This window comes from Mustelus asterias, chromosome 15, assembly GCF_964213995.1.
Source record: "Mustelus asterias chromosome 15, sMusAst1.hap1.1, whole genome shotgun sequence".
NCBI classification, from domain to species: Eukaryota; Metazoa; Chordata; class Chondrichthyes; order Carcharhiniformes; family Triakidae; genus Mustelus; species Mustelus asterias.
The window spans coordinates 61,267,603-61,282,901 of NC_135815.1; the positions used below are offsets into that span (position 1 = coordinate 61,267,603).

Here is a 15,299-nt window from a genome sequence, read left to right on the forward strand (position 1 = left end):
TGGGGGGGGGGGGATCGAGACGAGGTGACTGGGAGCGAGGAAGTTAGCTCGCAAACAGAGAAGGGTTATAGACGGTGCAAGAGGGAGGATGGACGGGGGATAGAGAAGGAGAGAGCTCAGACTAAAGGATTGAGATGTGTTTACTTTAATGCCAGGAGTATAGTGAATAAAGGGGGTGAGCTCAGAGCGTGGATTGATGCCTGGAAGTGTGATGTGGTGGCCATTACGGAGACTTGGATGTCTCAGGGACAGGACTGGATACTACAGGTGCCGGGATTCCGATGTTTCAGGAAGGACAGGGAGGGAGGCAAGAGAGGGGGTGGAGTGGCACTGCTGATCAGGGATAGTGTCACAGCTGTAGAGAAGGTGTATGCTGTGGAGGGATTGTCCACAGAGTCTCTGTGGGTGGAAGTTCGGAGTGGGAAGGGGTCGATCACTTTGCTGGGAGTTTTCTATAGGCCGCCCAATAGTGACAGGGAGGTGGAGGAGCAGATAGGGAAACAGATCCTGGAGAGTTGCAATAATAGCAGAGTTGTTGTGATGGGAGACTTTAATTTCCCAAACATAGATTGGAAAATCCCTAGGGTAAGGGGATTGGATGGGGAGGAGTTCGTTAGGTGTGTTCAGGAGGGTTTCCTGACACAGCATGTGGACAAGCCTACAAGAGGAGAGGCTGTACTTGATCTGATACTGACCAATGAGCCTGGACAGGTGTCAGATCTCTCAACGGGAGAGCATCTTGGGGATAGCGATCATAACTCTATCTCCTTTATGCTTGCATTGGAAAAAGAGAGGATCAGACAAGCTAGGAAAGCGTTTATATGGAGTAAGGGGAAATATGGAGACATAAGGAGTAAATTGGAAGGAGGTATTCTCGGGGAAATCTACTGAAGAGAGGTGGCAGTTTTTCAAGGAATGTCTGTCTAGGGTTCCACAGGACAATGTTCCGAGCAGACAGGGAGGAGTTGGTAGGTTAAAGGAATCATGGTGCACGAAAGCTGTGCGGGACCTAGTCGAGAAGAAAAGGAAAGCGTACAAAAGGTTCAGAGGAGTATACGGCTTGTAGGAAGGGACTAAAGAAGGAAATTAGGAGAGCCAGAAGGGGTCACGAGAAGGCCTTGGCGAGTAGAATTAAGGAAAATCCTAAGGCGTTCTATAAATATGTGAAGAGTAAAAGGATGAGACGTGAAGGAATAGGGCCTATAAAAGGTGAAGGCGGGAAAATCTGTACGGAACCAGTAGAAATGGGCGGCACGGTAGCACAGTGGTTAGCACTGCTGCGGCACGGTAGCACAGTGGTTAGCACTGCTGCTTCACAGCTCCAGGGTCCCGGGTTCGATTCCCGGCTCGGGTCACTGTCTGTGTGGAGTTTGCACATTCTCCTCGTGTCTGCGTGGGTTTCCTCCGGGCTGTTCCGGTTTCCTCCTACAGTCCAAAGATGTGCGGGTTAGGTTGATTGGCCAGGTTAAAAATTGCCCCTTAGAGTCCTGAGATGCGTAGGTTAGAGGGATTAGTGGGTAAATATGTGGGGGTAGGGCCTGGGTGGGATTGTGGTCGGTGCAGACTCGATGGGCCGAATGGCCTCCTTCTGCACTGTAGGGTTTCTATTAAAAAAAATGGCACAGGTGCTTAATGAGTATTTTGCCTCGGTTTTCACAGAGGAGAAGGACATGGGTGGATGTACTGCGGGCGTGCGGTGGACTGAAAAGATTGAGTATGTGGACTTTAACAAAGAGGTTGTGCTGGAATCTTTGAATGGCATCAAGATAGATAAGTCGCCGGGTCCGGATGGGATGTACCCCAGGTTACTGTGGGAGGCGAGGGAAGAGATTGCAGAACCTCTGGCGATGATCTTTGCGTCGTCGATGGAGACGGGAGAGGTGTTGGAGGATTGCGGATGTGGTTCCTATTTTCAAGAAGGGGAATAGGGATAGCCCAGGAAATTACCGACCGGTGAGTCTAACCTCAGTGGTTGGTAAGTTGATGGAGAAGATCCTGAGGGACAAGATTTATGAGCATTTAGAGAGGTTTAGTATGCTCAAGAATACTCAGCATGGCTTTGTCAAAGGCAGATCGTGCCTTACGAGCTGGTGGAGTTCTTCGAAAATGTGACTAAATACATTGACGAAGAGAAAGTGGTAGATGTGGTTTATATGGATTTTAGCAAGGCGTTCGATAAGGTCCCCCATGCAAGGCTTCTCGAAAAAGTGAGAGGGCATGGGATCCAAGGGGCTGCTGCCCTGTGGATCCAGAACTGGCTTGCCCAAAGGAGGCAGAGAGTGTGTATAGATGGGTCTTTTTCTAATTGGAGATCGGTCACCAGTGGTGTGCCCCAGGGATCTGTTCTGGGACCCTTGCTGTTTGTCATTTTCATAAATGACCTGGATGAGGAAGTGGAGGGATGGGTTGGTAAGTTTGCTGACGACACAAAGGTTGGTGGGGTTGTGGATAGTCTGGAGGGATGTCAGAAGTTACAGAGGGACATAGATAGGATGCAAGACTGGGCGGACAAGTGGCAGATGGACTTCAACCCAGATAAATGCATCGTGGTCCATTTTGGTAGGTCGAATGGGATGAAGGAGTACAATATAAAGGGAAAGACTCTTAGTACGGTCGAGGATCAGAAGGACCTTGGAGTCCGGGTTCATAGGACTCTAAAATCGGCCCCGCAGGTGGAGGAGGTGGTTAAGAAGGCGTATGGTGTGCTGGCCTTTATCAATCGAGGGATTGAGTTTAGGAATCCGGGGATAATGATGCAGCTATATAAGACCCTCGTCAGACCCCACTTGGAGTACTGTGCTCAGTTCTGGTCGCCTCATTACAGGAAGGATGTGGAAAAGATTGAAAGGGTGCAGAGGAAATTTACAAGGATGTTGCCTGGATTGAGTGGCATGCCTTTTGAGGATAGGCTGAGGGAGCTCGGTCTTTTCTCCTTGGAGAGACGTAGGATGAGAGGAGACCTAATAGAGGTATATAAGATGTTGAGAGGCATAGATCGGGTGGACTCTCGGAGGCTTTTTCCCAGGGTGGAAATGGCTGCTACGAGAGGACACAGGTTTAAGGTGCTGGGGTGTAGGTACAGGGGAAATGTTAGGGGGAAGTTTTTCACACAGAGGGTGGTGGGCGAGTGGAATCGGCTGCCGTCAGTGGTGGTGGAGGCAAACTCAATAGGGTCTTTTAAGAGACTCCTGGATGAGTACATGGAGCTTAATAGGATGGAGGGTTATAGGTAGGCCTAAAAGGTAGGGATATGTTCGGCACAACTTGTGGGGCCGAAGGGCCTGTTTTGTGCAGTAGTTTTCTATGTTTCTATATGTCAGGAAAAGCAAGGATCCTAATTCCCACCTCTGAGGAACAGCACTACAAATCTTCCTCAAGCCCAAAACATATTCATTGACTGTTCCTGTCTGCTTCCTATTATTCAGCCAATTTTCAGCCAATCTATATTGCTGCTGTCCCTTTCGTTCCATGCTCTATAACTATTCTCATTAGTCTGTTGCGTGACACTGTACCAAATGCCTTTTGAAAGTCCATGTGCACCACATCAACAGCATTACCCTCATCGACCCTTTCTGATACCTCCTCAAAAAACTAGTTTAACAGACCCTATTCTGATCTTATGAGGAGGCCTTGGTCATTGATGAAACCATTGAATGTAGTTAGACCTAAGATACTGTCCTGTGGAATTTCTTTGGTGGTGCTTTAGGTCTGAGATGATTAGTTTTCAGCAATATAACCAGCTTCATTTATTTCAGGTCTGACCCCAACCACTCGATCCCAATGACCAGTTTGTATTACCCCTCAGTTAATGTCAAGAACAGTTAATTGTCACCTCATTTCTGCAATTTAGTCCTTCTGTTCTTTGATCAAGGCTGTGATTAAGTCAGGAGCAAGTGGTTCCAACAAACCCAAACATAACATCAGTAAGCAGGATATTGGGAGCATGTGCCACTGATAACAAACATTGTTGACATCTTCCATCACTTAATTAATGATTGGGAGTAGTTCAATATGGCAGTAATTGGGTGGATGAATTTGTCCTGCTGTTTGCAGATAAGACATACCCAGCCAATTTTCCCATTGTCGTGTAACTGTAATGAAGCAGTTTGGTAAAGGTTCCAGTAATGTTTCCAAGTACAGATCTTCAGCAATGCAAACATGATATTTTCAAAGCCAATACTTTAGCTGTATCATGCACTTAGCTGTTTCTTGAAGCCATGTGGCATGAATCAAATTGGCTGAAGAATGGCTTCCATGATGGCACAGGCCACAGGAGAAAGAAGAGAAGGATCATCAGTTCTGGCAGAAGATGGTTGCAAACTCCTTTACGCTCGTGTTGAAGATGGGAGATGGCTGTGGAGCCTTCTGTTGTTTAATTTTCCACCTCCATTCCACCTGCTGACAGAGGGCTCATTTAACGTTGTATATAGCATGCTGTTTTTGCTATTTAGCATGCATGATGGTATAGCAGAGGCAGCTATGTGGTGATTTAAACCTAGTCCCAAGAACAACACCATTAATAGAGCAGCTAACTTTATCCATTTAATGTTGCAGGGCTTTGTGATATGCGTAAAAATTTCAATTTGTGTTGAATTGTAGGCTATTCTTTTCATATGGACCCTCGAGCAGTGGATAGATTGGAATGCACAAGTAAATTTAATGTAGCTGATGGAGAAATAACTTTAAATTCCATTGAAGTGGGCAGGGGGGCACAGTAGCACAGTGGTTAGCACTGCTGCTTCACAGCGCCAGGGACCCAGGTTCGATTCCCGGCTTGGGTCACTGTCTGTGTGGAGTTTGCATGTTCTCCCCGTGTCTGCAAGGGTTTCCTCCACATGCTCCGGTTTCCTCCCACATTCTGAGAGACGTGCTGGTTAGGTGCATTGACCAAAACAAATGCCGGGCTGTGGCGACCAGGGGAATTTCACAGTAACTTTATTGCAGTGTTAATGTAAGCCTTACTTGTGACTAATAAAATAAATAAATAAAGAATTTGAATTTGTGTGCCAGACTAAAAGAATATATGCTAATTCCTTACAGTACATAAATCCCTTCTACAGTTGAATTTCTTAGATAGTGTGTGTGCTTGTCAGTAATAGTGACTTATTTTACCTCATTTGATGATTAAGTGATATATGTTTCAGTATTTTGGTGTCTACTTGGTTCCAGTGTCTATGTTGTCAGTATCATGACCACTGAGTTTGGTGTTCATTTTATTTTTTGTTGGTTATTTGTTTAATTTGTTATTTTGTGCTCTGTTCACCTGTGTTACTGCAAAAGTCATTCCTCCTTAATTTCAGTTTTCTCCTTGATAGAATTGCCCCAAAATATTCAATACTGTCATTTTGCAGAAAAGGTACTGCTGTCATGGACCTTTGTTCATGGTATTGCTTTGAACATGTCAATTGCTGTAATAAATTAATTAGTATATGTTCCAAGGAATAAAATGCTAGTGAGATCTGTCACTTCATCACAGTGATGCAAGAACGTCTGGGGATCCAAAAATATCAGACTCATGGGCGTTCCACCCTGCCCACCAGCATTCCACTCCCAAATCTCACTATGTGTGTCGCTTCCAAACCTAGATTAAATTTTCTTTCTTTCACAAATCAGACTGTCACACCAACATCCAGCCCTGCTACCTCTGCATCCCAAAATTTAATCCACAATCTAGCATTGTTTTAAATTTCAGTAGTGACTTCTGCCCAAGCCGATTTCTCCCCATATTTGATTAGTTCCTCAGTAGCTCTTGAACAATACTATGTGAGATCTGCAAGTATTTCAGCGTTTGTCACCATGAAGGAGAACATGCCTCTGTCTATATCAACGGGGACGAAGTAGAAAGGGTCAAGAGCTTCAAGTTTTTAGCTGTCCAGATCACCAACAATCTGTCCTGGTCCCCCCCATGCCGACACTATAGTTAAGAAAGCCCACCAACTTTCTCAGAAGACTCAGAAGAAATTTGGCATGTCAGTACGACTGTCACCAACTTTTACAGATGCACCATAGAAAGTATTTTTTCTGGTTGTATCACAGCTTGGTATGGCTCCTGCTCTGCCCAGGACCACAAGGAACTACAAAAGGTCGTGAACGTAGCCCAATCCATCACGCAAACCAGCCTCCCATCCATTAACTCTGTCTACACTTCCCGCTGCCTCAGCAAAATAGCCGGCATAATTAAGGACCCCACGCACCCCAGACATTCACTCTTCCACCTTCTTCCGTCAGGAAAAAGATACAAAAGTCTGAGGTCACGTTCCAACCGACTCAAGAACAGCTTCACCCTGTTGCTGTCAGACTTTTGAATGGACTTTCTCTACACCCTAACTATGACTGTAACACTACATTCTGCACTCTTATCGTTTCCTTCTCTATGAACAGTATGTTTTGTTTGTATAGGGCGCAAGAAACAATACTTTTCACTGTATGCTAATACATGTGACAAAAAATCAAATCAAATCAAATGAAGGGTAGTGACTTTAAGAAATTAATAAGAATTGAGAAAAAAGGAGATGATGAGAAATGTCCAGGGCTCCTGTGAAGGGGTGTTTGTCTGTTAAAGGGACTGTATAAATGCAAGCTAATGCAGTTGAGAAAATATTGGAAGTTTACAGAGTAAGAAAAACAGTTAGACTGTGAGAAAAAGTATGCAAGAACCTTAGAGACAGAGGAAGTCCAAGAATTGAAGGCTGAAAGTTGAACAGGCTCAGCTTGTAAGAAGATTTATCTGATGGAAGTGTGTTGGTTGAATGCTGGGTGTAGTGTCACAAAAACAATTAGGATTATATTCATTAAAATTGAATTTGTTCTGTAACTCGCCTACCTGATAGAAGTCTACAAGATTATGAGAGACATGGACAGAGTGGATAGTCAGAAGCTTTTTCCCAGGGTGGAAGAGTCAATTACTAGGGGGCATAGGTTTAAGGTGCGAGGGGCAAGGTTTAAAGGATATGTACGAGGCAGATTTTTTACAGAGAGAGTAGTGAGTGCCTGGAACTCGTTGCCGGGGGAGGTAGTCGAAGCGGATATGGTAGTGACTTTTAAGGGGCGTCTTGACAAGTACATGAATAGGATGGGAATAGAGGGATATGGTCCCCAGAAGGGTAGGGGGTTTTAGTTAAGTCGGGCAGCATGGTCGGTGCAGGCTTGGAGGGCCGAAGGGCCTGTTCCTGTGCTGAAATTTTCTTTTTTGAAGCAATAGAAACAAAATCTGTTTTTTTTTCTTCTAGGCCTGAACATGGGATGGGCCCTGAAGGCAGTATGGGGCCTCCAGGAGGTCAGTCTAACATGATGCCATCAAACAGTGACCCCAGCATGTACTCACCAAACCGCTACCCTGCACAACAAAGGTAAATTATAACACGTATGGTTTTCTTGGTATTAATTCAATTGATTATCAGTTTTTTGAAGTGTAGATTTTTGCCCAGCTTTCTCTTACCTGACTAGTAAGTAGACAAATTAGCTGATCCACCTCACATCTAACTCTAAAGTGCCTTGTGGTATTGGAAACAAATCACAGTCTATAGTCTTTTCGGTGTTGTTGAGTATTTTTCAAAACTGCCTTTAATTTCCAGTCCCACCACCCCCCAGAGAAAGGAGACATTTTCATTCCGCATGCCAGCTAGGAACACATTGTGGACCAGCCCTGTTGCTAGAGAGACTGCTTGACTCGTCCATTCTGAGGGTTTTAAATCTAAAATTGCACAAAACGCCATTTTCACCCAGGCTAAATGTTTTAATTTGGTAACAATGTGTTGAAACTCTTGGCTCCTTTTAACTGCAGTCATCTACTATTGATAATTTCCCAATGCAAGTAAGTGTGTCAGGGGGATTTGCAGGGTAAATAAGTGGAATTACGGGGACAGGGCCTGGGTGGGATTGTTGTCTGCGCAGGCTTGATGGGCCAAATGGCCGCCTCCTGCACTGTGATTCTATGCTGAAGCAGTTGGTGTTAATTGGAGGTATTTATGCTGCATTAACAGTTAATATCAAGTTGCTTGACTGCTGATATGAATTATCTTTATCAAAATACTTATCTTATCTGGTAACCTTTTGGTGAGTATGAATAGCTTTTTTAATTTGCTCTGAATTTTACTAGCAAAAATGGCAGTAATTATATTGGGATTTCCATGTTTGCCTTCATTGAGCTAGACCTAACACCTTAACTGTAATTAGGGACAGCAAACTTTTAATTAAAATTATGGATGACAATTTCTGGTTTGCAATCGAATTTATCTTATCAACTAGGAACAGCACCTTTTACAACTTGTGAAGATACATAATTATGTAAAACATTTATTTTACAGGCACGATCCTTATGGGCAACAATACCCAGGGCAAGGTCCTGCTTCAGGACAGGCAGCATATGGAGGCCATCAGGCTGGAATGTATCCACAGCAGCAGGTGAAGTTGTCACAATTGCACAATACAAAAATAAAACCATGAAGTTCATCATTAAAATAAATTAAATGATTGTGAGCCATTATTACATTTCCTTATTTAATATCTTACAGCTGTTGTGTTTTAAATAATATCAAATGGCATAATATTTCCATGTCATGAAAACTGTTCACAAAAACACATTCTCCTATATGAATTGGCCTTAAAATTTGAATGATCTTTTACAGAGTTATTATAGAGTAATTATGGCACAGAGGAGGTCAATTCAGTCAGTCGTGTCCTTGCTGGCTTTTGGTGGAGCAATCCAGTTAAGCCCATTCCCCCAAGTATCCCCATAGCCCTGCAAGTTTATTTTCCTCAAGTACTAATCCAATTTCATTTGAAATCATTGATCATGTCCATTAACCCCACCCTTGGAGGCGGTGAGTTGTAGGTCATTGCCACTCGCTTCATAATAAAAGTTCTTCCTCGCATCTCCCCAGTACCTCTTGCCCCAAACCTTAGATCTTTGTTACCTATTCCTTGCACTATTACCTAATCATAGAATTGTAACAGCACAGACGGAGGCCATTTGGCCTGCCATGTCTGTACTGTCTCTCTGTGAGAGTTATCCGCTAATCTCACTCCCCTGCCTTTTCCCCATGGCCTTGCAAATTGTTTCTCTCAAGATAATTATCCAATTTCCTTTTGAAAGTCACAATTAATTATGCCTGCACCACACTCTCAGACTATACGTTCCAGATCCTAACCACGCAATGCCTAAGAAGGTTATTCCTCATGTCACCTCTGGTTTATTCCTGCTTGGAGCAAGAGTGGTAAGGGAACTGAGGCCATGCTATGGCTTACAAGGGCAATTAGAGATAGTGTTAGGTTCAAAGAAGAAGTATACAAATTGGCAAGAAAAAGCAATAGACCCGAGGATTGGGAGCAGTTTAAAATTCATCAAAAGGAGAACCAAGGGATTGATTAAGAAAGGGGAAATTGAGTACGAAAGTAAAATAGCGGGGAATATAAAAACTGACTGTAAAGGTTTCTATAGGTATGTAAAGAGAAAAAAAATTGACAACGCAGCATGGATTCATGAGGGGAAAGTCGTGCTTGACGAACATGTTGGATGTTTATGAAGATGTGACTAGGGCGGTTGTTGGAGGAGAACCGGTGGATGCGGTGTTTTTGGATTTCCAAAAGGCGTTTGATAAGGTGCCCCATAAAAGGCTGCTGAAGAAGTTTAGGGCACACGGAGTTGGGGGTAGTGTGTTAAAGTGGATTGGGGACTGGCTATCCGACAGGAAGCAAAGAGTCGGAATAAATGGGTGTTTTTCCGGTTGGAGGAAGGTAACTCGTGGCGTGCCGCAGGGATCGGTACTCGGGCCGCAACTATTTACCATTTATATAGATGATCTGGAGGAGGGGACGGAGTGTAGGGTAACGAAGTTTGCAGACGACACAAAGATAAGTGGAAAAGTGAATCGTGTGGAGGACGGAGAAGATCTGCAGAGAGATTTGGACAGGCTGAGTGAGTGGGCGAGGATATGGCAAATGGAGTATAACGTTGATAAATGCGAGGTTATACACTTTGGAGGAAATAATAACAAATGGGATTACTATCTCAATGGAAACAAATTAAAACATGCTACCGTGCAAAGGGACCTGGGGGTCCTTGTGCATGAGACACAAAAGCCCAGTCTGCAGGTACAACAGGTGATCAAGAAGGCAAATGGGATGTTGGCCTATATTGCGAGGGGGATAGAATATAAAAGCAGGGATGTCTTGATGCACCTGTACAGGGCATTGGTGAGGCCGCAGCTGGAATACTGTGTGCAGTATTGGTCCCCTTATATGAGGAAGGATATATTGGCATTGGAGGGAGTGCAGAGAAGGTTCACCAGGTTGATACCGGAGATGAGGGGTTTGGATTATGAGGAGAGGCTGAGGAGATTGGGTTTGTACTCGTTGGAGTTTAGAAGGATGAGGGGGGATCTTATGGAGACTTATAAGATAATGCGGGGGCTGGATAGGGTGGAGGCGGAGAGATTCTTTCCACTTAGTAAGGAAGTTAAAACTAGAGGACACAGCCTCAAAATAAAGGGGGGTCGGTTTAAGACAGAGTTGAGGAGGAACTTCTTCTCCCAGAGGGTGGTGAATCTCTGGAATTCTCTGCCCACTGAGGTGGTGGAGGCTACCTCGCTGAATATGTTTAAAGCGCGGATGGATGGATTCCTGATCGGTAAGGGAATTAAGGGTTATGGGGATCAGGCGGGTGAGTGGTACTGATCCACGTCAGATCGGCCATGATCTTGTTGAATGGCGGGGCAGGCTCGAGGGGCTAGATGGCCTACTCCTGCTCCTATTTCTTATGTTCTTATGTTCTAATAACGAATGTAGGCCCCTTACAGTCAGAAACGGGAGAATTCATAACAGGTAACAAAGAAATGGCGGAGGAACTAAATTCTTACTTTGCTTCTGTCGTCAAAGGAAAAACATGACTAATGTACCAGAGGTTCTGAGAAAAACAAGTTTTAGTGAGGAGCTGCAAGAAATCAGTATTAGTAGAGAAATGGTTTTGGAGAAATTGATGGGATTAAAGGTGGATAAAATTCCAAGGCCTGATAATCTTCAACCCAGAGTACTTAAGCAAGTGAAATAGTAGATCCATTGATGATGTCATTTTCCAAAATTTTTGGATTGTGGACTGGTTCCTACAGATTGGAGGGTAGCTAATGTCAGCCATTATTCAAAAAGGGAGGTAGAGAGAAAACAGAGAACTATAGACCAGTGAGGCTAAGTTGCTCAAGTCTATTATCAAGGATTTCATGGTGCAGCATTTGGAAAGTGGTGGGTGTAATCAGACAAAGTCAGCATAGATTGACGAATCTATTGGAATTCTTTCAGGATGTAACTAGCAGAGTTGACCAAGGAGAACTGGTGGATGTGGTTTATTTAGACTTTCAAAAGGCTTTTGACAAGGTCTCACATAGCAGACTACTATGCAAAGTTAAAGCATGTGGGATTACAGGTAGTGTCTTGAGATGGATAGAAAGCTGGTTAGCAGACAGGAAGCAAAGAGTTAACATAAATGGTTCTTTTTCTGATCGGCAGACAGTGACTAGTGGGTACCACTAGTGAGTACCACCGGTACCACTAGGACCCCAACTGTTCACATTATATACTAATGATTTGGAAGAGGGAACTAAATGTATTATCTCCAAATTTGCAGTTGATACAAAGTTGGGTGGGAGGGTGAGCTGTGAGCAGGATGCAGAGATGCTTCAGCGTGATTTGATAGGCTGAGAGTGTGGCCATTTGCATGGCAGATGCAGTATAATGTGGATAAATTGGTAGCAACAATAGGAAGTCAGATTATTATTTGAATGGGTGTAAATTGAGAGAGGTGGATACTCAGCGAGACCTTGGTGTCCCCATGTATTAGTCGCTAAAAGTAAGCGTGCAAGTACAGCAGACAGTAAAGAAAGCAAATGGCATGTTGGCCTTCATAGCAAAAAGATTTGAGTATAGGAATAAGGATGTTTTCCTGCAATTGTACACCTGGAGTATTATGTTTAGTTTTGGCCTCCTTTTCTGAGGAAGGATGTTCTTGCTATAGAAGGAATGCAGCAAAGGTTTACCAGGTTGACTCCTGGGATGGTAGGCCTGTCGTATGAGGAGAGACTAGGTTGGTTAGGATTACATTCTTTGGAGTTTGGAAAACTGAGAGGGGATCTCATAGAAACTTATAAAATTCTGACAGAGTGGGGATTCAGAAGGAATGTTCCTGAAGGTGGGGAGTCCAGAACATGGGCCATGATGTCCACTCGGGACCTGCTAAGGAAACAATTGAATCCAGAAGACCAAGCATATTTTCCTTGAGTGGACAGTTCTGTATTGGAAATTACCACATGCTCTGCAAAGTCACTCTCGGGGCAAGTCCCAAAACTTGCATCATCAGGATAACATAGCAATGATCAGACCTAACCTGAAACTAGTAAATCTTTTTATCCTTATCATTTTTCCATCCATTATGGGGATGTGGGATTTTGAATCAAAAATCCTCCCTCTAAACTTTCATCCCTTTCTCATTTGATTGTTAACTTAGATAATGGGGGAATGGGACTGATTAGATTGCTCTACCATGAGGCAGTATGGACCTGATGGGCCAAATGGCCTCCTCCTGTGCTGTAATGATTCTCTGACAGGCATTTCATTGTTGCAAGGTTTCTCTTTGGTGTACAGTGCACTTATCCAGTTTGGCAGCAATGGGTGAAAAATCTGTTCAAGAAAATAAGATGTTTATGTCTTGACGATGAGGCAAATTTAATTTGATGAATTTTTGAACCCTGACATATCTTTCTGCTTGTTTTAAATAGTGAATTGCCAAGTGGCTAGTTTTCTTTGAGCTACAGGGTTCTCATTTCTATGATTCCTAATTAAATACCCTTTTACTAAATGTGCATCTTGGTCAGAATTTAGATTTTATGTCTAGTCAACAGTAGATTGTACCTATAAATGAATGTTCCTTCAATGAGTGGAATGATAGTCCTATATTTGCCAGTAGCCGATATTCGTCTTACTTTTGTTTTGACATGCAGAATTATAAACGACCCATGGATGGCATGTATGGTCCCCCACCAAAGCGCCATGAGAGTGATGTGTACAACATGCAGTATGGCAACCAACAGCAGGAAATGTACAACCAATATGGAAATACTTATTCTGGGCCAGACAGGAGATCAATGCAAAACCAGTATCCATTGACATACAATAGAGACCGGATGCAGGGCCCAGGTCCAATGCAGCAACATGGAATACCACCACAAATGATGGGAGGACCAATGCAAGTATCCTCTACTGAAGGGCCACAACAGGGCATGTGGCAATCACGGAATGATATGCCCTACTCATACCCAAATAGGCAAGGCCCCGGAGCACCTCCGCAGGCAACACCATATGCAGGGATGAATCGCACTGATGAAATGATATTACCTGACCAGAGAATGAATCATGAAAGTCAATGGCCTTCTCATGTTAACCAGCGTCAGCCTTCATACATGTCTTCAGCTTCCATGGCTCCTATCACTCGACCTTCTCAGCCCTCCTATCAGACTACTCCTTCAATGCCAAACCACATTTCCAGGGCTCCTAGTCCAGCTCCCTTTCAGCGGTCTCTAGAAAACCGAATGTCACCCAACAAGTCCCCTTATCTGTCATCCATGAAGATGCAGAAAGTTGGCCCTCCAGTTCCAGCCTCTCAGGTGGCTGTTCCACAACAACAACCACCACCAGTCAGGCGAGAAATTACATTCCCTCCCGGTTCAGTGGAAGCATCACAACCAGTCTTAAAACCAAGACGAAAACTTACCTCAAAAGACACTGGTAAGTAAACTGAAAAAGCTTGTCCATTGAATTAAGTTTGACTTCAGTACATAATTTGTCGGTACTGGTATATTACCAGTGCTTTTCATTGGCTGAGTGTTAAAATACACTCTATGTTCAAATGCTGGATTGAATAATTCACAAGTGATATAACATGAAGCAATTTGTTTTAAGCAGAACGTGCAATGAATGTTTTGTTGTTAAATCCTAAAAGTTAGGAAAATGTGCCAGACATTCTTGTTCATGCAAGGGATCGATTTCTATGTATACTGAAATTTCTGCTTAACATATGGAACATATGTGGATAACCAGGGAAATTGAGGATCTGATTAAAATGAAAAGGGAGGCGTACGTTAAGTCCAGGCAACTGAAAACAGATGGAGCTCTGGAGGAATACAGAGAGAGTAGGAAAGATCTCAAACGGGGAGTTAGAAGGGCAAAAAGAGGTCACGAGATGTTCTTGGCAGGCAGGATTAAGGAGAATCCTAAGGCATTCTATTCATACGTTAGGAACAAAAGAGTTGTCAGGGAGAAAATCGGACCTCTCAGGGACAAAGGAGGGGAATTATGCTTAGAACCCAAGGGAATAGGGGAGATCCTAAATGAATACTTTGCATCGGTATTCACGAAGGAGAGGGGCGTGTTAACCGGGAGTGTCTCGGAGGGAGGTGTTGATCCGTTAGAGAAAATCTCCATTACAAGAGAGGAAGTGTTAGGTTTTTTAGGGAACATTAAAACTGACAAAGCCCCAGGGCCTGATGGCATCTATCCTCGACTGCTCAGGGAGACGAGAGGTGAAATTGCTGGGCCTCTGACGGAAATTTTTGTCGCTTCTTTGGACACGGGTGAGGTCCCTGAGGATTGGAGGATAGCGAATGTGGTTCCGTTGTTTAAGAAGGGTAGCAGGGATAACCCAGGAAATTATAGGCCGGTGAGCTTGACGTCCGTGGTAGGGAAGTTGTTGGAGAGGATTCTTAGAGACAGGATGTATGTGCATTTGGAACGGAACAATCTCATTAGTGACAGACAGCATGGTTTTGTAAGAGGGAGGTCGTGCCTTACAAATTTGGTGGAGTTTTTTGAGGAAGTGACAAAAACGGTTGATGAAGGAAGGACCGTGGATGTCGTCTATATGGATTTCAGTAAGGCATTTGACAAAGTCCCACATGGCAGGTTGGTTAAGAAGGTTAAAGCTCATGGGATACAAGGAGAAGTGGCTAGATGGGTGGAGAACTGGCTTGGCCATAGGAGACAGAGGGTAGTGGTCGAAGGGTCTTTTTCCGGTTGGAGGTCTGTGACCAGTGGTGTTCCGCAGGGCTCTGTACTGGGACCTCTGCTATTTGTGATATATATAAATGATTTGGAAGAAGGTGTAACTGGTGTAATCAGCAAGTTTGCGGATGACACGAAGATGGCTGGAATTGCGGATAGCGAAGAGCATTGTCGGGCAATACAGCAGGATATAGATAGGCTGGAAAATTGGGCGGAGAGGTGGCAGATGGAGTTTAATCCGGATAAATGCGAAGTGA

General features: G+C 43.9%; 1 protein-coding gene across 4 annotated transcripts in view; it reads left to right on the plus strand.

The window, feature by feature from the left end:
• LOC144504532 (AT-rich interactive domain-containing protein 1B-like) overlaps positions 1-15,299 on the plus strand; it is a 602,681-nt gene that overhangs the window by 562,597 nt on the left and 24,785 nt on the right. For all 4 annotated transcript variants that reach the window (XM_078229967.1, XM_078229969.1, XM_078229968.1 and 1 more), the window contains 3 exons: positions 7,230-7,349; positions 8,307-8,403; positions 12,987-13,770. In XM_078229967.1, the coding sequence (XP_078086093.1) occupies positions 7,230-7,349; positions 8,307-8,403; positions 12,987-13,770 (1,001 nt within the window). The remainder of the gene's footprint in view (positions 1-7,229; positions 7,350-8,306; positions 8,404-12,986; positions 13,771-15,299) is intronic.